At 34.6% G+C, this 26241-nt stretch overlaps 1 protein-coding gene across 1 annotated transcript; it reads right to left on the minus strand.

The window, feature by feature from the left end:
* Positions 1-6128: 6128 nt before the first annotated feature.
* Positions 6129-21765, minus strand: LOC107703134 (NPC1-like 1). Its single transcript, XM_016505665.1, has 20 exons — positions 21551-21765; positions 19088-20405; positions 18044-18308; positions 16916-17016; positions 16659-16831; positions 16446-16574; positions 15656-15838; positions 14816-14930; positions 14212-14477; positions 13490-13579; positions 13155-13345; positions 11992-12119; positions 11737-11869; positions 11599-11654; positions 10117-10267; positions 9044-9275; positions 8825-8938; positions 8640-8723; positions 8225-8306; positions 6129-7141 (listed from the first exon to the last, which is right to left on the minus strand). The coding sequence occupies exons 1-20, from the start codon at positions 21608-21610 to the stop codon at positions 7026-7028; spliced, it is 3987 nt and encodes a 1328-aa protein (XP_016361151.1). The 5' UTR covers positions 21611-21765; the 3' UTR covers positions 6129-7025.
* Between the last annotated feature and the right edge of the window lie 4476 nt (positions 21766-26241).

Raw genomic sequence — 26241 nt, forward strand, 5'->3', positions numbered from 1 at the left:
GACTCATGTGCCATATATTCCAAGTCTTCTGAAGTCATAAAACAGCTTCATATGTGACGAACAGACCAAAATTGAAATATTACCAAAAAATCCTCCCCTCCACGACATAAGCGGGAATCAATTTCTTTCTTTCTTTCTTTCTTTCTTTCTTTCTTTCTTTCTTTACTTACTTGATTAGCCTATTCTATTCTCGCCTGTCAAGACAGATTATGAACAACTTTTTGTGCCGCTGAGAAACAAGTTTATTATACTCTGATTGAATGGTTCTGATTATACAAGCTTAACTGTAGAGGCGGATGCCAGATTGTTGCCCCGCCCATGAGCTCTACTTACCCCGCCCACTTTAAAAGCAAACTAAGGGGGAGTTTACATTGTTTTGTTTGAGCCTCATTCGCAATTTTGCTCTCTTTACTCTGGGCGGCTTGTGATGGTCACGGGAGGAAACACAAACACGTACTGAAACATGTGGACGGAGGTGAGAGACAACAACAGCTCTGTTCACGAAGAACCACAGGACCATAATCTCACACAGGTACAAGCAAACACACGAGAAACAATGCAATGCAATACTCTTATGCAGTGCATCTGTTATAATTGATCCACCTGTTTACAAGCTCTTTAAAGATAGGACCTTTCTAAGACGAGGAAAAAAGTTTTATTGCAAATGTTGGCATTAGGTTAATGCATCAGAATAACACTGTGTTTTTTCTTAGTATTCAGTAAAGTAAAGTTACATTTTGAGAGACTTAGGACTGCATTTACAGCACAGATCAAATGTTTGAGGAGCAAGACTTCTTGGGAAACAGTAAATCTCTCTTGCTCCCTCTCTCTCTCTCTCTCTCTCTCTCTCTCTCTCTCTCTCTCTCTGTCTCATTTCCTGTCTTCCAGCATGTTTTGGAAACTTTCAGTCATGGCATAGTTTCTTATCTTTGTTAAACAACAGTGCTGGGACATGCTCCCCTCTCTCACTGTCACATATCAGTGCTTGGATAGGATAGGTTCTACAGAGGTACAAGTAACTTTTCCACAGTTTTACCTCTGGAGAATTGAATACTACTTTTGACAGATATATTAAAAATTATGTACACATACATTTGATGAATACTTCAAAGCTGCTTGATTCTACATGGGGCAGGTCGCCCGTCATGGGAGCTGCCATGTTGGAATCACATGACTAGACGAATACTACTTGCTTTATCTCCATAACCAGGCATTTTCTGTTACAGAATAGATTAATCATAGGTGAGAAATATACCTGTGGATAGGTAATGTCTACATTGACATCTGTATCTGAAAACTTGCTCTGATGTGATGCTGCATCCACACAGATTGGTGTCAGTGTAAAGGTCAAAAATCATTGTTGTCTTTGCATTCTTTCATTCTTACAAAATGTAGCCACGCTTCTGAAACATATATATAATATTTATATAACCCTTCCGCACCAATCACTGTTCTCTTATGGTATTTAAAGGGATAGTTTACCCAAAAAGGAAATCACCCCATGATTTACCCTCAAGCCATCCAGGTGTATACGACTTTCTTCTTTCAGACGAATACAATTAAAAAAATGTCCTGGATCTTCCAAGCTTTATAATAACACTAACTTTTTGCAATTCATTTAGTTCCTAAAAGATCAAATTTAGGAAATGCTGAATAGCCTATTGTTTTCTCTCTCCAGATAGTTTCCCCAGTGTCTTCATGGCCCCCCTCCAACTCTGATAGAAACGGTAGTACATCAAACATCCTTAATTACATCAGGTTAATGATAGTTTGTACATTCATGTTTTAACATAATCTTCATTGTCTCTAAAGGCTCAGCAAATACCAATCCACCCCCTCTTGCTGAGACCGCCATGAACAGAGAGAGTGGAATAATACCAGGTACAATCTCTCATTTTTGACGGTCACAATAGATTATTACATTTCAAAACATATAAAAATAGAAAACAGTTATTTAAAATTGTAATACTATTTCACAATATTAGTGTTTTCCAGCATTTCTGATAAAAAAAAAAATGCACACTGTAAAAAATGACCGTGAATTTAACAGTAAAAGACTGTAAAACTGCTACAGTAAAAACCTGTTAAATGGTTAACGGTAAATTCCCCTACTATATACGGTGAAAAACTGTATTGGACATTACATGTAATTTTACGGTAGCAGACCATTTTTGGAAGTGAAAAAAGACCATATAATTTACAGTGAATAACCGTAAATTGACATTCCCAGAATTCCCTGCGTTACATTTCAAATTTGATGTTTTTTTGTTGTTGAAATAACTATGTTTCTTCTTAGTGTTTCCTTAACAATTTTGTATATTAGGGTTGTATGTTACATGTTGTTAAATGAATGTTTATTGCATTATTTCAGTTTCATGTGTGTTACCATGATGGTGTTTGGTGTTTAGTTAAAACCGTAAAACTTAAAATGTTGCTACAGTATTTTTTACTGTAAAATTCCGGCAACCACAGCTGCCGTTTTTTTACCGTAAATTTTTTTTTACAGTGCAGCCTTGGTGAGCTTCTTTGCCAACATTAAAAAAATCTTACTGACCCCAAACTACTACACATTACAACAGAAAGATATGTTTGTTTGCTGACAGCTCATACAGATCAAGCCTGAATACTTCACCTGTCAGTGATGTGACCAGGCCCTCCTGTTATTTATATATACACACACTATATAGTACTGTCAAAACAAAACCTTTGGAAACATGATTTATCTGTGTCCTCTCCACTTTTAGTGATCTTTCTCCTGTAGATGACGTTTGTCTTTTTCTCTTCATGTTCTGAGAAGTGCTGAAATCAAGTGTGAAATTAATCATTCGATTTTGCAACTTGTTTAACCTTTTGCCGGGAAGAAACAACAAGGGACTATTTTGTCCAACAATAACTCAATAAATTCTCAAACAATATACATTTCTAGAGAAATCTAGTTGTACTGAGGAGTATTCGAAGGGTGTGTGGGTCTGTGAGAAAGGATGCCATTGAATCGTCAGTGGATAAACTGATCATTTAATGAGAATATAACCTGTTGTTTGCTAAATGTTTATGAGAATGTCATTTATTGACCACACAAAGTGAAACTTAAAATATCTAAATTTCATTGAATTACAAAAAATACCAACTAACCTGCAAACAAATGCTGCTAGAGCTTTTCTCAGAAATATCAAAATTTTTAAATTGACTTTATATCTACTGTATATGTATGTACTATTAGAAGGATATAGATTTTTCCACCTCCTTAAGCACAAAAATGTAGATAGTATATATACATAGAGAGAGAGAGAGAGATCACCCAGTGGCTCTTTATTTATTTATTTTTTTTTTGTGTACTTACTCTGTACATAAATACTTGAATCTGTCATTAGAGATTAGCTGATATGGTCTGCATAATTTCTCCTGACCATGCCCTAAATCAGATTTTATTTGTTTTTAAAACTAATCTAAAAACCAGGGTGTGGAAGAGAAAGTGAATGTTGAGTGTTAAATCATAGTTAAGGGTTGATTTTCCTTGTTTCAGCTTCTCCGCTCACAGGCTCAAACAGGTTTCCAATTCATCACTGGGATTTTCCATCTCCCTCTGTTTCCTCACTACACCATATATCTCTTTAAACACACACTGTTTATGTCTATATATGTCTTGATTCTCAGGGTCAGTCTCCTTGATGAAAAACACTAATGAAAAACAAACTGACAGTTCTTTCCTATTTAGTGGGACCTTTGACCTTTCACATGCCTAAGATCAGTATATAAAGCAGCTGTGATGTTTCATAAATAGGAGATGTTTACTAATAGTACCAGAGTGTCTAAGCTGCATTTTTCACTGGAAATACCAGTGATTTTGAAGTGCAGACAATGAAACTGTAGCCTGTCACGCTCTATATCAGTGTTACGTATCTCATCTCTGGGTAGAGGACACAGATTATGTGCCTCTGTGTACAAATGTTTTCCAGACTGCAGACAGCAGTGTAACAGGTGTATGTATGTGTGTTTGCAGGTGCGATTGCTGCGGCAGTGTTCATAGGCTTTCTGTTAGCCCTCTATGCTGCTCTTTGGAAATGTATGGTTACACAACCGAAAAGGTATGAGCTAAACCAAACTTTGACAAGGTGCGAGTGCAATGCTGTGTTTTGTTTTGTTGCATTTTGTTCTTTGTTTTACTTTGCGCTTTTTATTTTATTTTGACAATTTTTTTATTTATTTACATTTTTGGGTGTGTGTTTTGTTTTTTTGTTTTGCTTTGTGCTATTTGTTTTGTTGTGTTTTGTGTTGTTTTAATTCGTTTTGTCCTTCTTTGTGCTTTTTATTTTGGATTTATTTATTTATTTATTTTTGTTATGTTATTCGGTCCACAAGTTTGAGACCACATTTAAAACAAATAAACGTTATAACATCAATAATTATGACATACATATTCATTCAAAAAGGGGGACAAACCTAATTCAACAATATTTTGAAAATTGTGATTTTCAACATTTTCAAGTTGTTAATACTGATAATATTTAAAAAATGTACATGTATATTAATTTTCCTTGGAAATGCATGGTTACACAATCACAAATGTTTGAACCAAACAAACCTTGTGCATGTGCAATGCTGTTTTGTTTTGTTTAGCTTTGCTTTTTTTTTGCCTTTTTTGCTTTTGTTTTGCATGTTATGGGGTTCAAAAGTATCAGACCAGAGATTTAAAACAAATAAAGAATATGACATTCTTTCAAAAACTGTGTTGGGCCCATTAAAAATGGGCGACAAGTCCAATTCTATGATATTCAGAAATTCATAATTTTTCAATTGCCACTATCTCTGTTAGGAGGGAAAAAAGAGCAAGACTGAAGGCTCGTGAACACAGGTCTCTTACATGCTGACCTCTGAACGGGACGTCCGCCTGTCTACCAGAGATTCTGAGTTACTGATGTTAAGTCAGAGCTTCTCCTGCTGTGAAGCACCCTCATGAACCGTGTTTAGGTCTTAACGCACAGTTTGAGACAATATTTCATGCAGGAGGGAACTAGATGCTTCAGTTCTGCATGGTCATCAACAGATCAATATCTGCTGTGTTTCATAAGTCACCAATCAGGTTCTGGATTGGTCTGTTTGACAGAGCAGTGCATGTTATTCAGTCAGACCAGAGAGTTACATTTTAGAAAATGGTTTTAAAAATGTAAATTTAGTCATTAAACTAAATGATTTTGTGTATATTATGTGTATACATAGGGAATAGCAAGCCCAAATGTGCTCTTGAAGCGTGTACGAATATTTTACTTTGTCACAACAAAACAAATGTCCACTAGATGGCAGATGGCTCAATATTTTTTATTTTTTTTTTTTATTTTTTTTTTTTTAACTTGATGAAACAAGAATCAGCCAAGATATACATACAGTCTTTCAGTCTTTAGAGGTTTATCTTTATAGACTTATGTGTTTCGGACGTTTATTTTATTGCTGATAGCTATGCTAATTAATTAATGAAAGATATAATAAATTTTAAGAGACTAGGCCCTTGTTTTTCTCCAAACATCCCCTTTGACCATCGTGAACTCTGCACCAGTGAATGAGTGCATGTGTGAGTGAGAGAGATTTCCCTTATGCAGCAGTATTGGCCAGAGAGCAACAGATTTCTGGGTTAAAGTCTTTGGGTACGTGCGTGTTTGTGTGTGTGTGTGTGTGTGTGTGTGTGTATGTGTGTGTGTGAACGTAAGAATTGCACATCTTTATTGCAGGTGCTTTGTTTGCTCAATTGATAGTGTTATATATTTTATTTCATTAGTGTAGTGTCATTAATTTCAGAGCTTTCCATTGTTAGGATTTGATTTTCCTTTTATTTTGGTCCATGCAGTGTAATTGTGTGGCTGTATAAAACCTGTTTTTCATTGCACAAATGTTTAATATAGAATGTTATGAATGATATGTGCCAATAAATGTGAACTTTGATTTACTGTAGGATGATTTTGTACAATAACGTTAAAAGCTGTTTAGTGACAGGCTTAAATATTTGAATACTTGCTAGATAATATTCATATGAGAAGGCAATATTACAGTTCAGTATAGTTTATTTTGAATGTTTGTTTTTTACAGTGTTTTTACATTTTTAAATATTTATCCTGTAAAAATATCCTTTAAAAAAAGAAGTTCATTGATTGCCTTTGAAATTTGTATTAGTTTGCCTACATTCATACAGCCAATAAACTGCTGTAAAAGTGCTTTATTGTTCCTTTAACAGTAAATGGTAAACTTTGAATGCAAAGTTGAGATATTGAACTATTGAGATAATAATATTGAACATTTATACAGAATGTAGATATACACACAGTGCATTTAATATAATTACAGTAATGCTTATAATACAAGAGCAGATGCTCTTTATACTGGAGTGTTATTTGAGTTGCAGTGTCTGCTTTCTGTCCTCAACAAGACAATTACTTGCATGCAAAAATGGCAACATGAAACATAACAACAAAGTTAAATATAACTTTACAAATATTACACAATAAAAAGTACAATAATTCTAAACTATTGTACTAATTTTCTTATTTCTAAAACAGTGGAATTGAGCTCCTCATTTGTATCCATTATCACTTTGTCTCGGGTGTGGCCTGGGCAAGATAATCACAGGTAAAAATGATGGTGAAGGACTGACAAGCTGCGTATCTCTCATGAACATCTTCAGAAGGAGATAGACCGTTTTATAGCAGTAACGCAACTACTGCGTCCACATAAAGAGGCATAGAGCTGACATAGCAAGATGAGATTCTGCTTCAAATGTTTCCGAGCATGCAATTGGTTGTTTTTTCCCTCAGGTCTCACATGCAGTAGTGTATGTTATGGCAGGTGATCCCTTCATTCGGAGGATTCTCTTATACTATCAGTTCACTAATTTTAGAGGTAAATGAATTGGAAGAAAGAGGGAGAGCAGGTTGTAAGAGCTACAAAACATCAGTTTCAAATTCGCTGGGTTCTTGGGTGGTCTTGGAGACAACGCCAGCCTTTATTGGATATGATGGCTGTACAGAGATTTCGCCATTTTACTTTTCATGGCTTTCGAAGCTAATGTTGTCATATGTAGCTTTGCTGTTGAGTTCCATTTCTTTGGCTTTCTTCTCTTGAATCTGCAGCAGAACTGCGTTGTTCACACCAGGACCTGAGCAACACAGACAGATGATTTTGATTAGTTTTGTTTAATCAAACCCTTTTATAATACACCAGATTTTATTTGGTTGGTTCAAGTGTTTGGAATGGAATATTAGTGCTTGCTGCATAGTCTTTTATTGTTAACTAAAATTTAACTTAATCTTTTATTGCAATTGAATAAAATTAATAAAAGTAATTGAAATAAAGTTGAAATAGAATAAAATATAAATATGAGATGAAAAACCTTGAACATACTAAAGTAAATTAAGTTGAAGTTAAGGTGCTAAAATTACAAAAACTATAAATAAATAAAAATCAATAGAAAAACATAAAAAATAAAATAAAAATGACAATCACATAAAATTACTGAATTATTTAAACTACATTTAAAATGGAAATATACAAATAAACACAAATTCAACATTTGAATAAATACTACCATAGTATATAAATAATACTAAAATAACTGATTATTTGGCAATACAATGTACTAATATTAAACTCTTAACTCTAATATTAACTCTTATACTCTCTTACTGTATTTCTCAATAACACTTCAAATTGTGTAACTATTCAAATGGTAGAATGCTACATTGTTGCCTCATTATGTTGCATTTATTTCATCAAGTGGTATGTGGTAATGTCAACTAAAATAACATTTCCATCTCTTTCAGCATATTGGACTGTATAAACAAATTGCATCAGGTTTTTTTTTTCTTCCTTCATGATGGAACTCTTGTTCTGACATGTCTGATGCCTCCCTCTTCCTTATCTGTTCTTACTGGATGATTCCTATATATTTTTCATTGTCTGTGTTTTTAGATTTGAAATGCAATACACATTTTTGGTCATTAGTTTGTGTGTGTGTGGTTTTTGTGTAAAAACTTTTACATTTTGGCTGACTGACATTTTTGTATTTGCATTTTGGGATACGAATTTGCTTACTTGTTCAAAATTTACATGTTGCACACTGCAAAACCAATGCAATTACAATACTTTGTTAGAATTTTAACTAGTCTCTTTGAACTTAAACTCTTTGGGATTGAGCACCATGTGCATAAAGACTGCATGTCTTAATAATCATGCAACATACCTAAGAAACTGAGCAGCACGGGCAGAAATATGAGGCCGTGGGCCATTAAGTGTGAACTCAACATAATGTTTTTGGATACCCACTTCCATATTTTTTGCAATTAAATGAAAATGTATTATAGTTTAAATTCATATTAAACACAATTGGTTGAACTTAAGAGTGCTTTTTGACATAGGTAGGACATCTTTTTGAGTGCATCTTTTGATGGAATTTCATAATTATTTCTATTTGAAATATGGTTAAACTGTACTGCCGAAAGGACTGACTATTTCTATTGAACTTGTATGTCATGTATTTAAATATATTTGTAAATACACATTTGTAATGATGAAGTTGCAATTTAGTACATTTGAAATATATTAACCTTAAATGTAAAATAAAATAACACAACACACTGCGATTAAATTATAATCAAGTAATCAATCTGGATGAGCTGTGCTTTAGCCAATGCCAACACCACTATTCCAGGTAGATTGGTCATCGCAACTCCAGCAAACACCTTGGAAAGAGAAAACACACGCGCATGAAACAACACAACAACTGGACATACAAACTAATGCATAACTGAGGAAGCTTCAACATGTTTGTTGTGGTACTCACCGCACTGCCCATGTTAGCTGTGGCTTCCTTTGCCCTCTCCACCTTCGTGGGCTGAATACTGAGTGCAAATGAGCGTGTTAAATGAGACACAAACTCTACTGATATACCAACGGCCTGAAAAACAAACCCACAGTGAGATGAGAATGTTATAGATCGTTCCTGACTACTTTTATGAACTGCAAACATGCAGACCATACAGTGTTTCTCTGAACAACTCACCGTCACAAGGTTGATAAGCGACACAGCGTTGAAGTCGATACCCCACAACGTCATGACACCAACCGTATCCACAGTGATCATCACTATGGTGAGCAGGTTCAGAAAGCCTGATCTCAAGTCCATGCCGAGCAGGATACAACACACAACGAATGTGGGGAGCAGACACACGCCGATGTTGAACAAACCCTCGTTCACGATGGTCAGATACTGTTCGTAATACACATACGTCACACTGCGAAATAAAAGATCATAGAATCAGCGCTCAGAGATTTTTGAACCTGGGTCCTCTTTCTAGTCTAACATATTCATTTGACATCTTTTTGAGTGCATCTTTTGATGGAATTTCATAATTATTTCTATTTGAAATATGGTTAAACTGTACTGCCGAAAGGACTGACTATTTCTATTGAACTTGTATGTCATGTATTTAAATATATTTGTAAATACACATTTGTAATGATGAAGTTGCAATTTAGTACATTTGAAATATATTAACTTTAAATGTGATGTTGCATAACACACTATAGTTAAAATGAAAATCAAGTACTTTACAAGTGCTTTAGCATGTAAGTGAACACAAATAGATGATCAAAAACTGATGATTTAAAATGCATTTTAACAGTAAAACTTTTAATCTGACAAATTTGCAAAGTGCACTTTTTAAAGGTGTAGTTAAGAGACCTCTCAAAGTACACTTAATTGGCCTTTTATTTAATATATTTTCTGTAAGTAGAGTTTATTAAAAATATACTTTTTAGATTTTAAGTACACTACAAACTGCACATGCATTTAAATTAAGCGCACTCCTTTTTCACTGGTGCCACCTTTAAAATAGGTGCGTGACATCCCTGCTATACAAAATATATTCCATCCTGTAGTTGAAAGAAAAATATGAAGTAGCTCTAGGATCCGTGATGCTGTTTTGCAATTTATTAAGTAGCTCAAGGACGCGTTATCATTCAATATGATTACATGAACTGATTATTGCTTCTTATCTTATCCGGAAGAAGAAGCAGCAAGGGTGAGGATGTTAAATGTAGTAAGATAAGGGAGGATTAGAAGTGGACACCTACGTGTAAGGGAAGACCTCAAAGTCTTGAGAGGTGCCTGTGACGTTCCTCATGGTCATTGTGATATTATGTGCCAGTTCTCTGGCTTTCTCCAGCGCTGCCGTGAACTCCTGCGAGTTGACCAGAGGAGTGTGGTAGGCCATGAAACGAGACGCTGAAAAACGAAGAGATGACATAATGAATCAAACACTTACATGTGTTTTATATGAGCTGTCTGAAGGCCTCAAACCCTGGAAGACAGTTAGCATTTTAGCTAGTAGTGGGCTTCAGTTTATGAGTAAACTAGGGTCTGTGGCTTTGTCACATTTTATTCTTTAACACAAATTACAGTCATACCTCAAACATTGTGAACAAGTCACTAAATAAGGACTACAACTATCACAAGGACGTGAGTTTACTTGCTTGACAACAACTGTTCTAGTCGTTGTAGCTTAGCAACTTTTTAGCAACATAGCTTGTTTCTAGTTTCAAGAGTTGTGTTGTGATATGACAGTGTTTAACTGATGTTATAGAGCAAAACATTAAAATTTCATACAGTAATATTAACAACTAAATTGACTCATAAACCAGAAACTGCTGTTCTTAAATTGATGATGGGAACTAATGCAAAATAGCCTACAAATTGACATCATGACTGAATAGTTCTGTAGAACAGTGATTTTCAACCGTTTTGACTACAAGTTTCCCCATTGTTCACAACAATATTTAAAGGCCTCATGACTTTTCAAGCTGTTCATAATTTACTGGAGAATTAAGGATAAGGAATCTTGGTAACACTTTACAATAAGTTTCATTAGTTGACATTAGTTAGCTACTTTAGTTAACATGAACTAAGCATGAACAATACTTCTACAGCATTTATTAATCTTAGATAATGTTAATTTCAACATTTACTAATGCATTATTAAAATCAAAAGTTATGCTTGTTAACATTAGTTAATGCACTGTGAATGAAGATGAACTAACAATGAACAACTGTATTTTCATTGACTAACATTATCAAAGTTTAATAAATAGTGTAATAAATGTATTGTTTATTGTTTGTTCATGTTAGTTAATACATTAACTAACATTAACTAATGGAACTTTAGTGTTAACAGGGTGGTTAGTTAAGTTTAGCTAAATGCTTGCTAGACATCACGCACATTGTAATTTGGGTGCAAAACATGTTTTTATTGCCTTAACACTTATGTTAGTACACTACTGTATTAATAAATACTGTAATAAATGTATTGTTCATTGTTTGCTCATGTTATATTAACTAATGGAACCTTATTGTAAAGTGTTATCGGAATCTTTTAAAAATATTTTATGCTTGGCATAACTAGAAAAATGTATATTCATTATAAAAATGCCCAAATAATTTTTCATAAACCATTTCCAGGTCTAGAAATCATATTATTAAAATTAGGCTACTGGTTGAGAGCCACTGCTATAGAAGGTGAATGCAAATTGTTACACATACAATTCATTCATGCATCTCACCTATTATTTCCCCAGTTTCGTCTCTAACCACAGCTTTATCATAAGCTCCCAAACCACTGGAAATGAAACCATAATCATGAACATGTTTTATTCTAAACATTTATTCTGTTCAGTCTTTCAGGTGGTTGCTTTTCTTACCCTTTTGGACACTGTAGGTCAGGTCTGTTGCTAAGAAAGTCTGGCAGAAATCTGTTAAAATTTTCAACACTAGGTCGCAGAACCCCATTTTCGGGTACACTGATACACTTCTTGGTACACATGAAGAGACCAGCTGTCAAAAAAAGTTTATAATTAGTTCTCTAAGAATGCTGCATTGAAACACACACACACACACACACACACTAAACAACAAGGCTTTATATGTTAACTGCTAAATTATATAGAAACACTTACTCTCATTGGCAGGACAAAATTCATCTTTGTTTGGGCCAGCCGTATAGATACGACAACATTTGGATCCAGGGTTCAGCCAATCAATATAGTCATCCACCCAGGAGGATGCTGGGATAGCCAAGTAAGATCTAGAGCAATCAGCAAGATTTTAGTTTTGATCAGCAGCTTAAAAGAAAAGTAAGTCTCACTTCAAATTTTTTTTTATGAATTTCATTTTTTAAACAATATATCAAATTAAGTGTCATCTGCAAGCAAAGTATTCTCACGACATAAACACGCACTTCCATTCAAAAGCTAATTTTTTTTCTAAAAGTAATTAATACTTTTACTCAGCAAGCCAAAGACACATTAAACTGATTGATAGTGACACTAAAGATTTTTACAGTACATTGTTACAAAAGGTTCCATTTCAAATAAATGCTGTTCTTTTGAACTCTATATTCATCAAAGAATCCTGAAAAAAAAGGAATCTAATTTTCACAAAATATTAAGCAGCACAATTGCTTCCAACATTGATAATAATAATAAATTATTCTTGAGCATCAAGGTAGCATACTAGAATCATTACTGAAGGATCATAATGTGAATAATGGGACACTGAGTAATTGCTACTGAAAATTCAGCTTTGCCATCACAGCAATACATTACACTTTAAAATATATTCAAATAGAAAAAAATATTTTAAATTGTAATCATTTTTCACAATATTACAGTTGTTAATGTATTTTTGATTAAATAAATGCAGCCTTGGTCTTTCAAAAACTAAAAAAAATAAATAATTCTAACTCCAAACTTTTGAAGGGTAGTGCATAATATGACACAATAGCTCATAGTTTATCTGGCTCTTTACCAATATTATAAAAGCTCTGTGTGACTTGGCATTTTATTTTACCATTTTAATTAGTAAAGAATTCATGAACTGTAAGTAAGTAATGAGCAAATGAGGTAAAGAGTATGGAGTGCTGCCAGACCACCGAATATATAAGTAAATTGGTGCTAACACCTGATTTTTGTATTTACAGACTATAATCAAGGCCAAAATGTATACAATTACATTACATAAACAACTTTAGTTATATTTAAATAATGTATATTTTACATTTACTGTAAGTTTACATTTACAGATTACATAGAGTGCTTTAATATAGATATATAAGACTTACTGCTCAGGGTACTCGGTGGCGTATCGGATCTTCTGGGTGAAAGAGAACTGGTCACATCCCACACTGGAACACACTGCATTTATGCCCTCCTCACTGGTGAAATTGAACCCTTTGGTCGTGATAAAATACGTGGGCACACCAACCTCAAAATACTTATAGAGGTATGCGAAGTAGTCCAACATGTAGGAGTCCTGATAATATTTACGCATAGACAAAGAGAGAAAGTCAACACTCTATAACTTAATATTCAATAACTGAAAGGTTTTTTTAATTTGCATTTTGGCATAATTGGTCATTTTTATTGGCAGGCTAGTAGAGTAAACTTGTGTACTTACAGATGGCATGGCCAGTTCCTGATTTAAGCCCACTTTTACATGGAACATGAGGAACACACAGGCACAGAAAATCGCAAGGAACACCACCATCTAAGAGAACAAGACATAATAAGATTAAACTATTACTAATTTGTTCATATAAGAGCATATAAAGGACAGAAAATCTCCCAGTTACAATCATAATATCAACTTTTTTTTAGAAAGCGATAAAATAGAATTCTGTGAATGGGTGTTTCCCACCAATGGGCACTTTTAGCCACATTTACTAGTTTTACATTGTATATATTATTGGAATAAAATGTCTTCCTTTGTTCTGTTAAAGTTATATGTAAAATATAAATGTATTTTATGTATTTATGTGTCAAAATGGTTGGCTGTGTTAAGAATTATGCTAAGGACAACTAAGGTACAAAACTAAGGCAACAACAGTACAAAATCGAAATAAATTTCAACAAAAAAAAATGTAATTTATTTTATTATTATTTTTAGATTATTATATTAAACATATTATTTTATTTTCATATTTTATGGGACAAAGGAAAATCTATAAAATCCCTAGATCAGTAATTCACTATAAATTAATTTTCCAACTTTTCCAAGTTTCATGTGAAAAGAAAAATTATATTGAAATCTGTTGGTTAATATAAATCCACCCTGGGACATAAAAGTGCTTGTAATTGAAGAAACATGCTAATACCAATGTTGGCGAAATAGGAACGTACCACTAATACCCTGCTGACAGGGTTGAGCAGTGCAGGGGCGTAGTATTTTTTCATTAATGGGAGCAGGATGCCCTGGTTGGGTTTGGATGGGTGTGGAGTTTTCACAGTAACGCAGCAAGCTATCTCACACCGGTTTGCATCCTGACGCCGAGCGTCAAGTGAGAGCAGAGCCACAAAGGCAGTCATCTGTAGAATGAAGTCCATGAGCACAGCCAGTGCTGCGTACAGGGCAAAAGACCTCACTGCTGGCATAGTGCTCAAAGCACCTGCAAAGAGACAGTAAGGGTGTGTTTAATCAGCAGTATATATGTTTCCTCATAGATGGAATGAATCTGAACCCATTGACTGCATTAAATATGACTCATTCAGGAGCCGAAAGTACATTATTGGCTGTACTATACATGAATCATATCTCTCTTTAATTAGGATGGTACATATCTACTGCATCAGGTCTCGCTGACATGCACAAGTGAGTAAAGGTCAGGCAATATAATAAATGTTCCTGATTTATATCCATAATGGATTTGAAAATTATATATTTTTTCTCTCTTGTACTTGTTTTTATGGATTAAAGTAGAGTTTGAGATCAGTAGGAGATTCTCACCCAGAAAGAAACAAACAGATTCAGACAAACTGCAAAGCAGCATGCTGGGAGCCACATTTCCAAGAACTCTCCCAATCTGTTCCTCCCTCTTCTCTCCTGGTCTGCGCATATCTCTCTGATAGAGATTAAACATAGAAAATACAGAAAGAAAGCATGTTTTATGAAATTATAGCGATAGTAGTAGATACATACAGTAATATCTTTAAGTTCTAAAATAGAATATAATGGAAGATATACGCTACCATTTAAAAGTTTGGGGTTGGTAAGATAGATATATATATATATACATACACACACACACAATTTTGCATTTATTTGATTGATAGTGAAGTAAAAACAACAATAACAGAAATGTTATTACAAGTCTCTTTGAATATATTTTAAAATGTTATTTATTCCTGTGATGGTAAAGCTGAAATTTCAGCATCATTGCTCCAGTCTTCAGTGTCACATGATCATTCTAGAAATCATTCTAATATGCTGAATAGCTGCTCAAGAAATATTTCATATTGTTATCACAGTTGAAGACAGCTGCTTAATATTTAAATTACAAGGATATGCTTTCTTAGGATTCTTTGATGAATAGGAAATTCAAAAGAACAGCATTTATTTTAAATATATTTTTTGTAACGTTATGTCTTTACTGTCATTTATTATTCCCTTTAATTGCAATTTATTTCCAAAAAATCTAACTGACCCAAAGTTTTGAATGGTAGAGTAGAATGGTGACTAAGAAAAGTGAGTTAAGAGCAACCTACAGTGTGATTATAGCTGACCCTAGTAAGGCAAGCAAAAAAAAAAAAAAAAACAATTGAAGAAAACTCAATAAACTCAACAAACCTGATATTCCAGAACAAAAATGAAGATGTTATCAGCTCCCACAGCAAGCACAAGGAAGGGTACGACCTGCAGAATGACCAGTGAGGACGGAAACCCAATCCAGGCATAGAAACCCATTGAGGCCATGACAGAGCAGCCAACCACCAGAATACCACCCAGTCCAACCAAGAACTTTGAGTCTACCTATGAAAACAATAATATCACCTTGTCAAAATACGCCAATGGGTAGCTCATCTGAGATACTTTTGTATGTGTTTCATCTAAAAATATTTTCTTTTTCTTCTTCTTCTAATAATAATAATAATACAATTTGCTTATCAGCTCTTTATAGCACTCAATGACGACACTTTTATAAAACTATTATAATTATTATTAATGACACTTTAACAACCTCATTTCATAGATATTCTTTAATATTTAACAATATTTAAAAGGACCATTTTAAAAAAGATTGAAGTGAAGTGAAAAAAAAAAATCAGAGATTTTTAAAAGAGTTAAAACATTTTAAAAATTGTCACTATTTATATTAGATGCAATATTTTAGTATTGTTAACAAAATAAATATTTATAACTAATAACATCTATATCTATTTTTTAATTGATAACTATTAATAGGACTGGACTATTTTAATCAAGAAAGTATTGATTCGATTGCTCAGAACACACTTAAAACATGCTGGAGTTTTCATTAGGCCTTTATTTTAAGAAAATAATTGCTTCTTCCTTTATTCCCGTTATCAGAAATGAGAAAATTCCCAGTAAGCCATTAACCACTCTGTTACGCACTCACCAGGATACGCTTCCAGGATGTATATTCCCCAAGAGCCACGGCTATGTAGAGGAAGATGACAGCATAGCTTATCATGAATATGGGGATATCCTCTGCAGTCGTTCTGTTAATCTCATCCTCCAAAGACCTCTGCAGAGCACCAGACAGTTCGATTATGAGACTGTAAACACTGACATCTTTGATCATTACAGCATATGGTCAACATAGTCTCACCTCAGCCATGTAGGCAAATGTGAAGTTTGTGTTTGGGTTTTTCTGGTATTCCTGTACAATCTCAAGGAACCTTCGTTCCCACTCTTCAGCCACCTTAAATTTAACATCAGTTCGTGCGTAATTGTTTAGGGAGAAGGTAAGGATCAGGGCTTCAGCAGCGGTGTATTCCTCATCTGAAAATGTAATGGAAAGCCAAAGTCAGCCCAGTGAATCTTTAAGATAGTGGTGAAATGTTAGCCACCAGATTTGTGTCTTACTCTCATATCCTCCTACAGCCAGGAAGGGGAAGACAGGGCCTCCATAATCTGCCATACAACTCATGCCAAGAGCTGTGATGTCTTTAAATGATAATGGAGAGCTGTGGGCAAGCATAATATAGTTATGTTTTGTGTGATATTGTTTTTATAATACAGTTCAATAAACAAGAATAATTGAGTAACTTACATTTTAGACAATATTAGCAGTAACTTTGTCTATTTTATCACCAATGAAAACAATTTCATTCAAATGGTAGCATTTTGTTCTTGATTGAATCAGCGTTTTAGAACAATCTAGTTGGTTGAGTGAATGATTCAATGACTCTCCTATGAATACAGTAACTGATTTCGAAATAGCATACTACTCTTACCATTTCTTTTATTATTATAGTAGTGATATGCTAATATTCTATATAGGAGCCACTCACTGGCTGTGTCTGAATAGGTATAGTTACCTACTACATAGTAAACAGTATGTGAAAAGTGTAATATGTTTGAATTCACAGTATTCATAAACCAGTAGGCACAAAGTATATTAGCGTATTGCCCGGATGACCTGCCAGTTCGGACGAGACAGTTTACTATCCCATCAGGCCACATAAGAGGATTTGTGAATGATTGTGTATCGACGTAACTTACGCTGGTAGGTCACATTATAATGACAACATGAAGAATGTAGTACATCCGGATTACATTAATAAGGCACACATTCAATATAGAAAACAATTTTTTTAAACATTCGCAAGGTACATACTTATTCAAAACAATTAGGCTACCTTTGGCAATTTTGGATGGAGCCTACCATACTAGTATACTAATCTTACTATTTCTGACATATAAAGCTTTTATATAGATTTTGTATTAGTATATTACTAGCCTAATAGTATGCTACAAATTACGAATTGAGCCTGTTCTTATTTTGTTCCTGAATTAATTATGTTACTGAATCAATTGGTGAGCAAATGATTCAATGACTCACTCATAAGGAGTCACTTGTCGCCACCTACTGGCTTAACAATGTAACCTACGTTGCATCCTGTCTGCCTGAAAAATCTCTGCGTACAAATCGTGCAGTCTCAAATGTTAGGTAGGTAATGTGACAACTACAGATATAGATATCTGACTTACTTAACGCAGTAGATGAAATGGTCCCTCCAATCCACCTCCTTAGTCACGCCGAGCTCTGTCATATTTGCTTTGGCGTTCAGGTTATCCATGCTATTTTGGAAGTATTGCGGTAGGCTGTTGACAGCGCAGTCTGTTAAAGAGGGTTTGTCTGGATTGAGTGGCGCATAGCAAACATCTTTAAGGCTTGCAGTGCGGTTTAGTTCATCTGACCATAATTCAATTGCTTGGATTTTCTGCTGAAGCTCCAACAGCTCAATGATCAAATCTGTGCGAAAGAAACATACACAATATATTTTAATATGACTGAAACTTAAGCATAGCTGCTTAAAACGATTAGGACTAAATGGTTATGACAAAACAATAATAAATGTCGGTTATTGCTCTTGATATTGCAATTCCACATCCTTTACGTAAGCTACACATCCAAACTTAAGCTTCACAGTGTTTCTCTTGGTAGCATAAAAAAAGTTCGAATTTTGGATGAAATGTATACAGAAAACTAGTGATGGCCGCTTTGAAACGCTGCTTAATAAAGCTTCGAAACATGTATGAATCTTTTGTTTCGAATCAGTGTTTCGGAGAGCGACTCAAACTGGCCAAGTCACGTGATTTCAACAAACGCTGCTTTGTTACGTAAAAAAATTTCCATGGTTTGATGAGTTGATCTGGTGAACACATGAACGGTGTAATGGAGTTTTAATGAGAAAAACGTGTGTATTATAGAAAAATTGAGAGTACAAATTTAGCCCTCTCAAAAAACACAAACAAATCAAGAACTACTATAATCTAATGGATGAACATACACTTCCAATAGCTAAATAACTAATGGATTGAACCAAGTTTCTGCTCTAATTTTTTTTTGTCTTTTTCGATTATCATTTTTTCTTTGGTGAACGTAGGCTACTGAAAAAAAATCTGTTGCTACTTCTGTTGTATTGTGAAAGTAGATCTAAAGTATGCTTTTGAGACTTTCATGACTAGTTAATTTAGACAACCACACAGATTTTTATTTGACCAAAAAGTGGAAAAACTAGGTAATATCACCTTTAGAGATGATACCACTGAAGTTCTGTTCGCCAAAGAGTAAGGAGTCATAGTAGTGACTGGGCCTGTCCGGAGTGGTCAGGATCAGCTGATTGGTGCGGTAAAATGGATCAAAATTTGCATCATGGAAGGCCTTCTCACGCATGGCACGACTTTGGGGCGCTGACCAGAGCTGGACAGGATCTGTGGTGAGTTCTATGTCTTTTATTCCCACTGCGAATGCCAACACAACCACCAGGCAGACTGGGAGCACTATCAGAGGATATCGTGCCATTATGGTTCCCCAGGTCTGGAAAAGAGATCCCAGGAATTCCTGAGTGGCAAGACTGGCTTTATCAGAGCACGTAACATCTTTAGGACTGATTTTACGTTCAGTCTCATTTTCGTTCTGGTCCTTGCTGTTCTTGCCCTTCCGAGCGCCCTTTGACTTTTGGTAGTGGATAGTGTACTCTAAAATTACATAACACATGAGAAGGAGAAGGATGCAGGAGAAGACTATGATGCAGATGACAAGGACACCATCTAGTCGACCAATCATGAATGGTTCTGGTAAAGGTGGTGGCTGTGGAACAGCTGGACAGGATTGTTCGCAGTCCTGACAGGAACAGGCCTCGCCACCTGTCGGTGTCGTCTCGTTACAATTCAATGCTGTTCCTGCAAACAGAACCGCTCCTGGTGGGAGTCCAGCGGTCTGACCGTCTGGCAAAAGCTTGAAGTTAATATCCAGAGGAGCCAGTCCATTGCTCGAGTCGCCCTGGAAATCTAACCAGCGTTGTGGCGTGCACAGCGGTGCACCATAGCGACCACACATTGTGGCGATGGCATAGCCTCCGGTGGCTGGGATTCGTACGTTTTTGCAGGACCTAAACGATGCATCTGAGAAGCTGGTAGATACATAAGCCTCGTAACCCACCACAGCTTCCTTAACAATGCCAGTGGGTTGCGTGATGTTTGCGGTTTTCGTAATCTTTAATATCTGACTTTGGTTGGGACTGCAGGTGGTGGCGCAGTGCATATGCGCAAAGTTGTCGGCGCAGGACGGGCAGCGGATCAGCACGGCTTTGGACAACATCAAGCTGCTCTGTAGAGCAGTGAGCTGTCTGATGGAGCAGCAGGCCAATGTTTCACCCTCACCATGGGCCAACATCGGGCACACGGATTTAAAAAGTTCATAGTGGTCTCCTGTCACATTCACAGCTTTTCTGTAGTCCTTACAGGGTACCCTAGGGGGGATAAGAGCCCCCTCCACTGCAGGGTTTAGGCCACAGTCCTCATAAAATGAGCAGTAGCCTGGTTCATGCTGAGCACCTGTGAGAATCTGCAATAAACAGAGATACAATAGAAACAAAGATATTTAGGTACTTCTCACGGTATCTTATAGATCTGCAATACTGAATCTTTAGCACATTTCAGAACTCAATAATAATCTTTCTTTTGAGTTCAGATTTTTACAGTTTCCCTGCATTTATATATTCTTTTTTAAAAATTTTTTATAATATTATAATTATTTAGAATTATAATTTACAACAATAATATAACAATAAAATTAAGAGGTAAATATTAAATAATTACACTTCTTTCTACAGAGGCCCCACACCTTTTAACCAATGAATTTACATTATTATTTTTTTAAAGATGTTATTAATTTTTATTAATTTTCCAAGTTTGGAATATTTTAATATTCTCTTCTATGACTGTGGAGGCCTGAGAAAAGCTTAAAACATGATCATAGTTTGTGCCTAAATATTTTCTAAGAAGACATTCCACAGTCAGAAAAAGTGTGGACATGATCATATGAGGTGAAATTTATTTTATATTCACAAAATTAGATAAATCTGAGGCGATTCACAAAAATTATTAACTAATTCACAAGTAAATAAAATGAGATAAGCAAATATACCATGAGAAATCTATTTTGTGTCACAGTTAAGGCCAGAAAGTGTTTAATAAAGCTAAAGATTGTGAAGTCTAGATGTATATCAGTGGAAAAAGCGTAATGACAACTGATTTTAACCACAGTTTAACATGTTTTTACCATGTTTAAACCTGAAATCTTCATTTTTTTTTATTTACAGACAACTGTTCAGTCTGCAGTCTGCTGTAAATCCAAACATATTTCAATATTTCATTATTGCGAAACACTTTACATTTATTTGTAAATCAGTTATCAAACAAGGATCACTCTGACTCATGTTATTGATCCCTATCCCACAAATAACCCCAAAACCCTTTACGTAGCAGTTTCTACACTGTAAAAAAAATTCTGTAGTTTTTACAAAATAATTTCGGCAGCTGTGGTTGCCAGAATAATTTTGTAAAAAATGCAGAAAAACTGTAAACACATTACAGTACATTTTACACATTTTACAGTATAAAACTTATAAAACAGACAGTTTCACATGTTTTGCCGATGATTCTGTCACACAAAATTACACATAGAAAATATGTCAAGTGAAGACCTACCGTGCAAGTAGCAAGTGTAAACCATACGGACCATGTCCAGCTCTTTATTTGGAAATGCATTTCTCTTGTTGTCTTTGCACTTCTGTGTGTATGGAGTGTTAGTTCCAGTGGAGAGATGGAGGCAGGAGAATGTGGGGAGTTTCAGGTAGCAGAGAGATCTCTGCTCTACCTCTGCCTGTGCTGGTACTGTAAAGAAACACAGGAGGAAATGAAAGGCTTTCTCACTCTCATTGGATAAACATAAGTGATACTGATGATGATCAGAGTCTTATCTGGCCTGATGTTTCCACCACCAACCAGAATGGACAAAAGCCAATCCAGCTCACTGATCATTAACTAGATGGCCAGACTAAACCAAAGGTGTGTTACTGACGCTATAGAACTTCGAAGGAACAAAACACACCCACCAAAACCTGATAACCCCCCGATGACACTCATTAATAAAATGTGCATTAAACAATGGTCTGCATGACTGCAAAACAACGGCAGTTTTCTTTTTTCAGTGGTGCGGTTCTTATTCGTACACAATATATAACATGATATAGTCAATATTCTGTTTATATAGTCTATATTTAATTTTTTTGCTTGTTCTTGCTTTGTAAAAAAAATAAAAAAAAAAATAAAAATAAACAAAAGTGCTAAGTGTTTAAAGTGCTGTTTTTATTTTCTTGCAGTGCAGTTACCTAAGGATTTATCGGTAGAGAGCCTGTTGAAATACATTCAGTCAAGACCTCTGGAGAAGCTTTCATTAGCGCTGAAAAACAATTCAGACAGGTAAGATTTATGACACAAGACTGAAGAAGCATGTAGGTCTTGTTTGGCCATTTTTCATGTTTTTGATAGAAGTCTCTTATGCTCACCAAGGCTGCATTTGTTTGGTCAAAAATGTAGTAAAAGCAGTGCTATTGTGAAATATTATTACAATTTCAGATAACTGTGTTCTATTTGAATATATTTTAAAATATAATTTATTTCTGTGATGCAAAGCTGAATTTTCAGCATCATTACTCCAGTCTTCAGTCACATGATCCTTCAGAAATGATTCTAATATACTGATTTGCTATAAACATTTCTTATTATTAACATTGTTTCAGGATTATTTGATGAATTTAATGTTCAAAAGAACTTATTTGAAATAGAAATCTTTTTTTACATTATAAATGTCAATTAGAAACTGTCACTTTTGGTCAATTTAACGAACTGAACAAAAGTATTAATTTCTTTAAAAATTAATAATAAACTTACCCCTAACTTTTGAATTGTAGTGTATGTGACATTTTATGACCGCTAACAGGACTACCACACAAAAAAAAAGAATTATATGATAATAAATCATATTAATCACATATTTCATGTCTATTGATTCTGATCATCTGTGGCATTTCCTCTGGCTTCTTAGTAGAAGTTTAAAACTAATCTACAAATAAGCTATTAAAATTGTCTTAACAATAGTCCAGTTATTTGTTTGGTAAGTAGCTTTGAAAATAATTTGTAAGTGGCCGACAAATAAAAGTGTTTGCTAAAGGAATAAAAGTAAATTATTAAGGGAGCAATATACAGTAAAGCATTATCACAGAACAAACCCAAAAGATTTCACAAACCAACAAATGACGACAACAAAGAAAGAAGGCAGAAACAATCTAACAAAACTGGAGGGCTTTATGAGAAATGAACCACAGGTGTTTGTAAGAAATCTGCAGAATCTGTGTTGTGTATTGAAATGTTTTTTGGTGATGGCCACTGAAAAGAGATTTCCAGTAGTGAGGATGTGAGGTTATAAAGACATGGGCTAGTGCATGCCCATTTTTCATTGCAAAAACATAATTGGGGGTTATAACAACTTGAACCAACACTAGATAGGACAAAGTTTTATATAATTGTCCTTCAGGATTGTCAGTTAAAGCAATCAGACAAGGTTCAGATTGTTTATAAGATTAAACATGCAACTCGATAAACTGATTCTTAACATGCCAAAATTAAGCTTGTGAACACTTTGGAATCAATTAAGATTAGTTTAACACATCCAGTACAACATTTTTATTTATATAGTTTGATACTGATGTCTGTATGTATAATGTTGGATTATAATTTGAGCAATTTTTGGATTCTGCACATTATATTAGTAGAGTAATATTAAAAGTTGTAATAAGGATAACAGCAGTTTAGAGATAAGTGAAATAGATTTGTTTTGGTTAGTTTATAATAAGTAGTTATTTCATAATACTTATAATAATGCAAATAGTTGTTTTTACGATCAATACACATTGCAAAATAAGTTTTAAAGTGCACTTAACTAGTAGTACAGTATGCTATTTGAGACATTTTTGGACACTGAACACTGTATTAGTAGAGTAATATTCAAGTTATAATTATGAAAATGACAATTTAGAGCTCATGCATGCAGATATAGAGATGATTCAAATAGATTAGTTTTACCATCAAAATGAAAAAAAAAAAAACTTTTAAACTGCACTTCATGACAGAGTAAATAGATTATTAATTTATAATATATATTATACTTCTTTTTTATTTATTTACTTTCTTAATATGTAGACTTAAAAAGAGAAAGAGCTCTGGAATATTTTATATAAATATTTTAAATTTGCCATGTAATTAATAAAGGCTAAATTGAAATTGCATTATGAATCCAATATCATACTGCACCACATTTCAATCATTTTGCACATATATTACTGTCATTCTGCAGACTTAACACGCATGCCATACTGGTGTGTGAGAGTAAAGCAAAATACATAAATAAAATAACAACATAGAAACAACTAAAGAAATGTATAATGTAGTGTCTTACCATCTTTACTGCGTAGTTTATACAATCTGAACATAAAATAGTTATATTACTGTTTATTTTTTATAATGTTTTCATTACATGTCATAATTAATAACAGCATTGCTGTTATGTAAGCTAATTGGCACAATGGGACAAAGCTTAAAAAACAGTTATATAACTTTGAAGAAAGCTACCTTTTACCTTTTTACCTAGATTTACCTTTGCAACAGTAATACAAATATAAACTTTAAGATTTTTTTGTGCCTATTTGGCAGCTGGCACTCTTTAAATAACTTAAATAGTTCAGTAGATATGCTATCATGCTTGTCTTTTGGCACTTAATAACTTACTGAAGGCCTAGACATTCTGCACTGTTTAAATATGGAGATAGAATTGTTGCAAAATTCCAAATAAATAGATTATGACCCCCAAATAAATGTAAAGAGATGAACAAAAATTGAACATACAGTGGGTACGGAAAGTATTCAGACCCCCTTCAATTTTACACTCTTTGTTATATTGCAGCCATTTGCTAAAATCATTTAAGTTATTTTTTTTTCCTCATTAATGTACACACAGCACCCCATATTGACAGAAAAACACAACTTTCCGTACCCACTGTAGTTACAAATAAATAGAATGAGATCCACAAAATAAATCTTAGAGTTTCACAAACATGAATGAAATTCATAAATAAATAAAATGAGATTTGCAAATAAAAAACATATTCACAAATATCTTTTCATGTCACAAACACAACTTTGCCTGGCATTCATTTGTGAATGGCTTTCTGTGCATTTGTGGATCGCTGCGCGCATTTGTGGATTTTGAAACATTTTTAGCGTCAAGATGCTGACAAATCCACAAATGTGTGGACTCCACCCACCATCTACTCAAGCCAATCAGATAACAGCCTCACCAATCGCTGACCAATCGTAGCACATTCTCACTATAGCCAATCATGTTTCGCTTTACAATCAGGGTGGGAGCAGATTCATTTTGCACCCCTGCAAGGAACTGTGTTCAGGATTTGGTAAAAAAAAAAATCTGTTTCAGATATGCTGGATATAGATGTTGGATATAGAATGTTGGTGTATAAAGGCCGGGACACACCAAGCTGACCTCAAAGAACTAGCAGCAGACTAGACATGGCCCTTTAAAGCACAATTGCAGTGACAAATATAGGGCATAATAACACATATATATCAAATATAGACCCAAATGACCATAGCAGCCTCAGCATCACTGCAGCGTGTACTGGGGACAGATCAGATCAACAGCCACACTTCACTGACCAATCATAGCACATTCTTGCTATAACCAATTACCAATCACGTTTTGTTTTACAATCAGGGCGGGAGCAGATTCATTTTGCACCCCTGTAAGGAAGGAACTGCATTATGGACACTTCATTCAAACTGAGCTGAAACGCTGTTTGTTTTAAAAAAAAAATACTGTTTCCAAAAGATTTTTGGAGTGTAAGGCTTCTTAATATTTCCATCGGATTAGTGAATGAGGATAAACTCAGGATTATATGGGCCTAATACATAGCATTCACAGATCCAGTGCATCATCAGTAACAGCTTTGCGACGTGTCCAAAGCAAATAGAAATCTGCTGTCTACACTGGACGAGGCACGATGAAATCACTATGATAGCTGTAGTAAATCACTATGAGTTATACATGCTTTACAGTTTGGCAATGTTTTATTTTAAATGTTAAAAGTCACGTTAGTTAAAATACATTGGACGTTTTAAACCCAATCGGTGGAATTGTCAGACGGTCCCTTACGCATCAAGCGCCGCTATAGCACGTCAATGCTTTCTCCGGTGTAGTCGTGGGGGAAGTCGTGGCCTAATGGTTAGAGAGTCGGACTCGTAACCCAAAGGTTGTGGGTTCGAGT

The sequence above is a fragment of the Sinocyclocheilus anshuiensis genome, unplaced genomic scaffold (assembly GCF_001515605.1).
Source record: "Sinocyclocheilus anshuiensis isolate Anshui unplaced genomic scaffold, SAMN03320099.WGS_v1.1 scaffold794, whole genome shotgun sequence".
NCBI classification, from domain to species: domain Eukaryota; kingdom Metazoa; phylum Chordata; class Actinopteri; order Cypriniformes; family Cyprinidae; genus Sinocyclocheilus; species Sinocyclocheilus anshuiensis.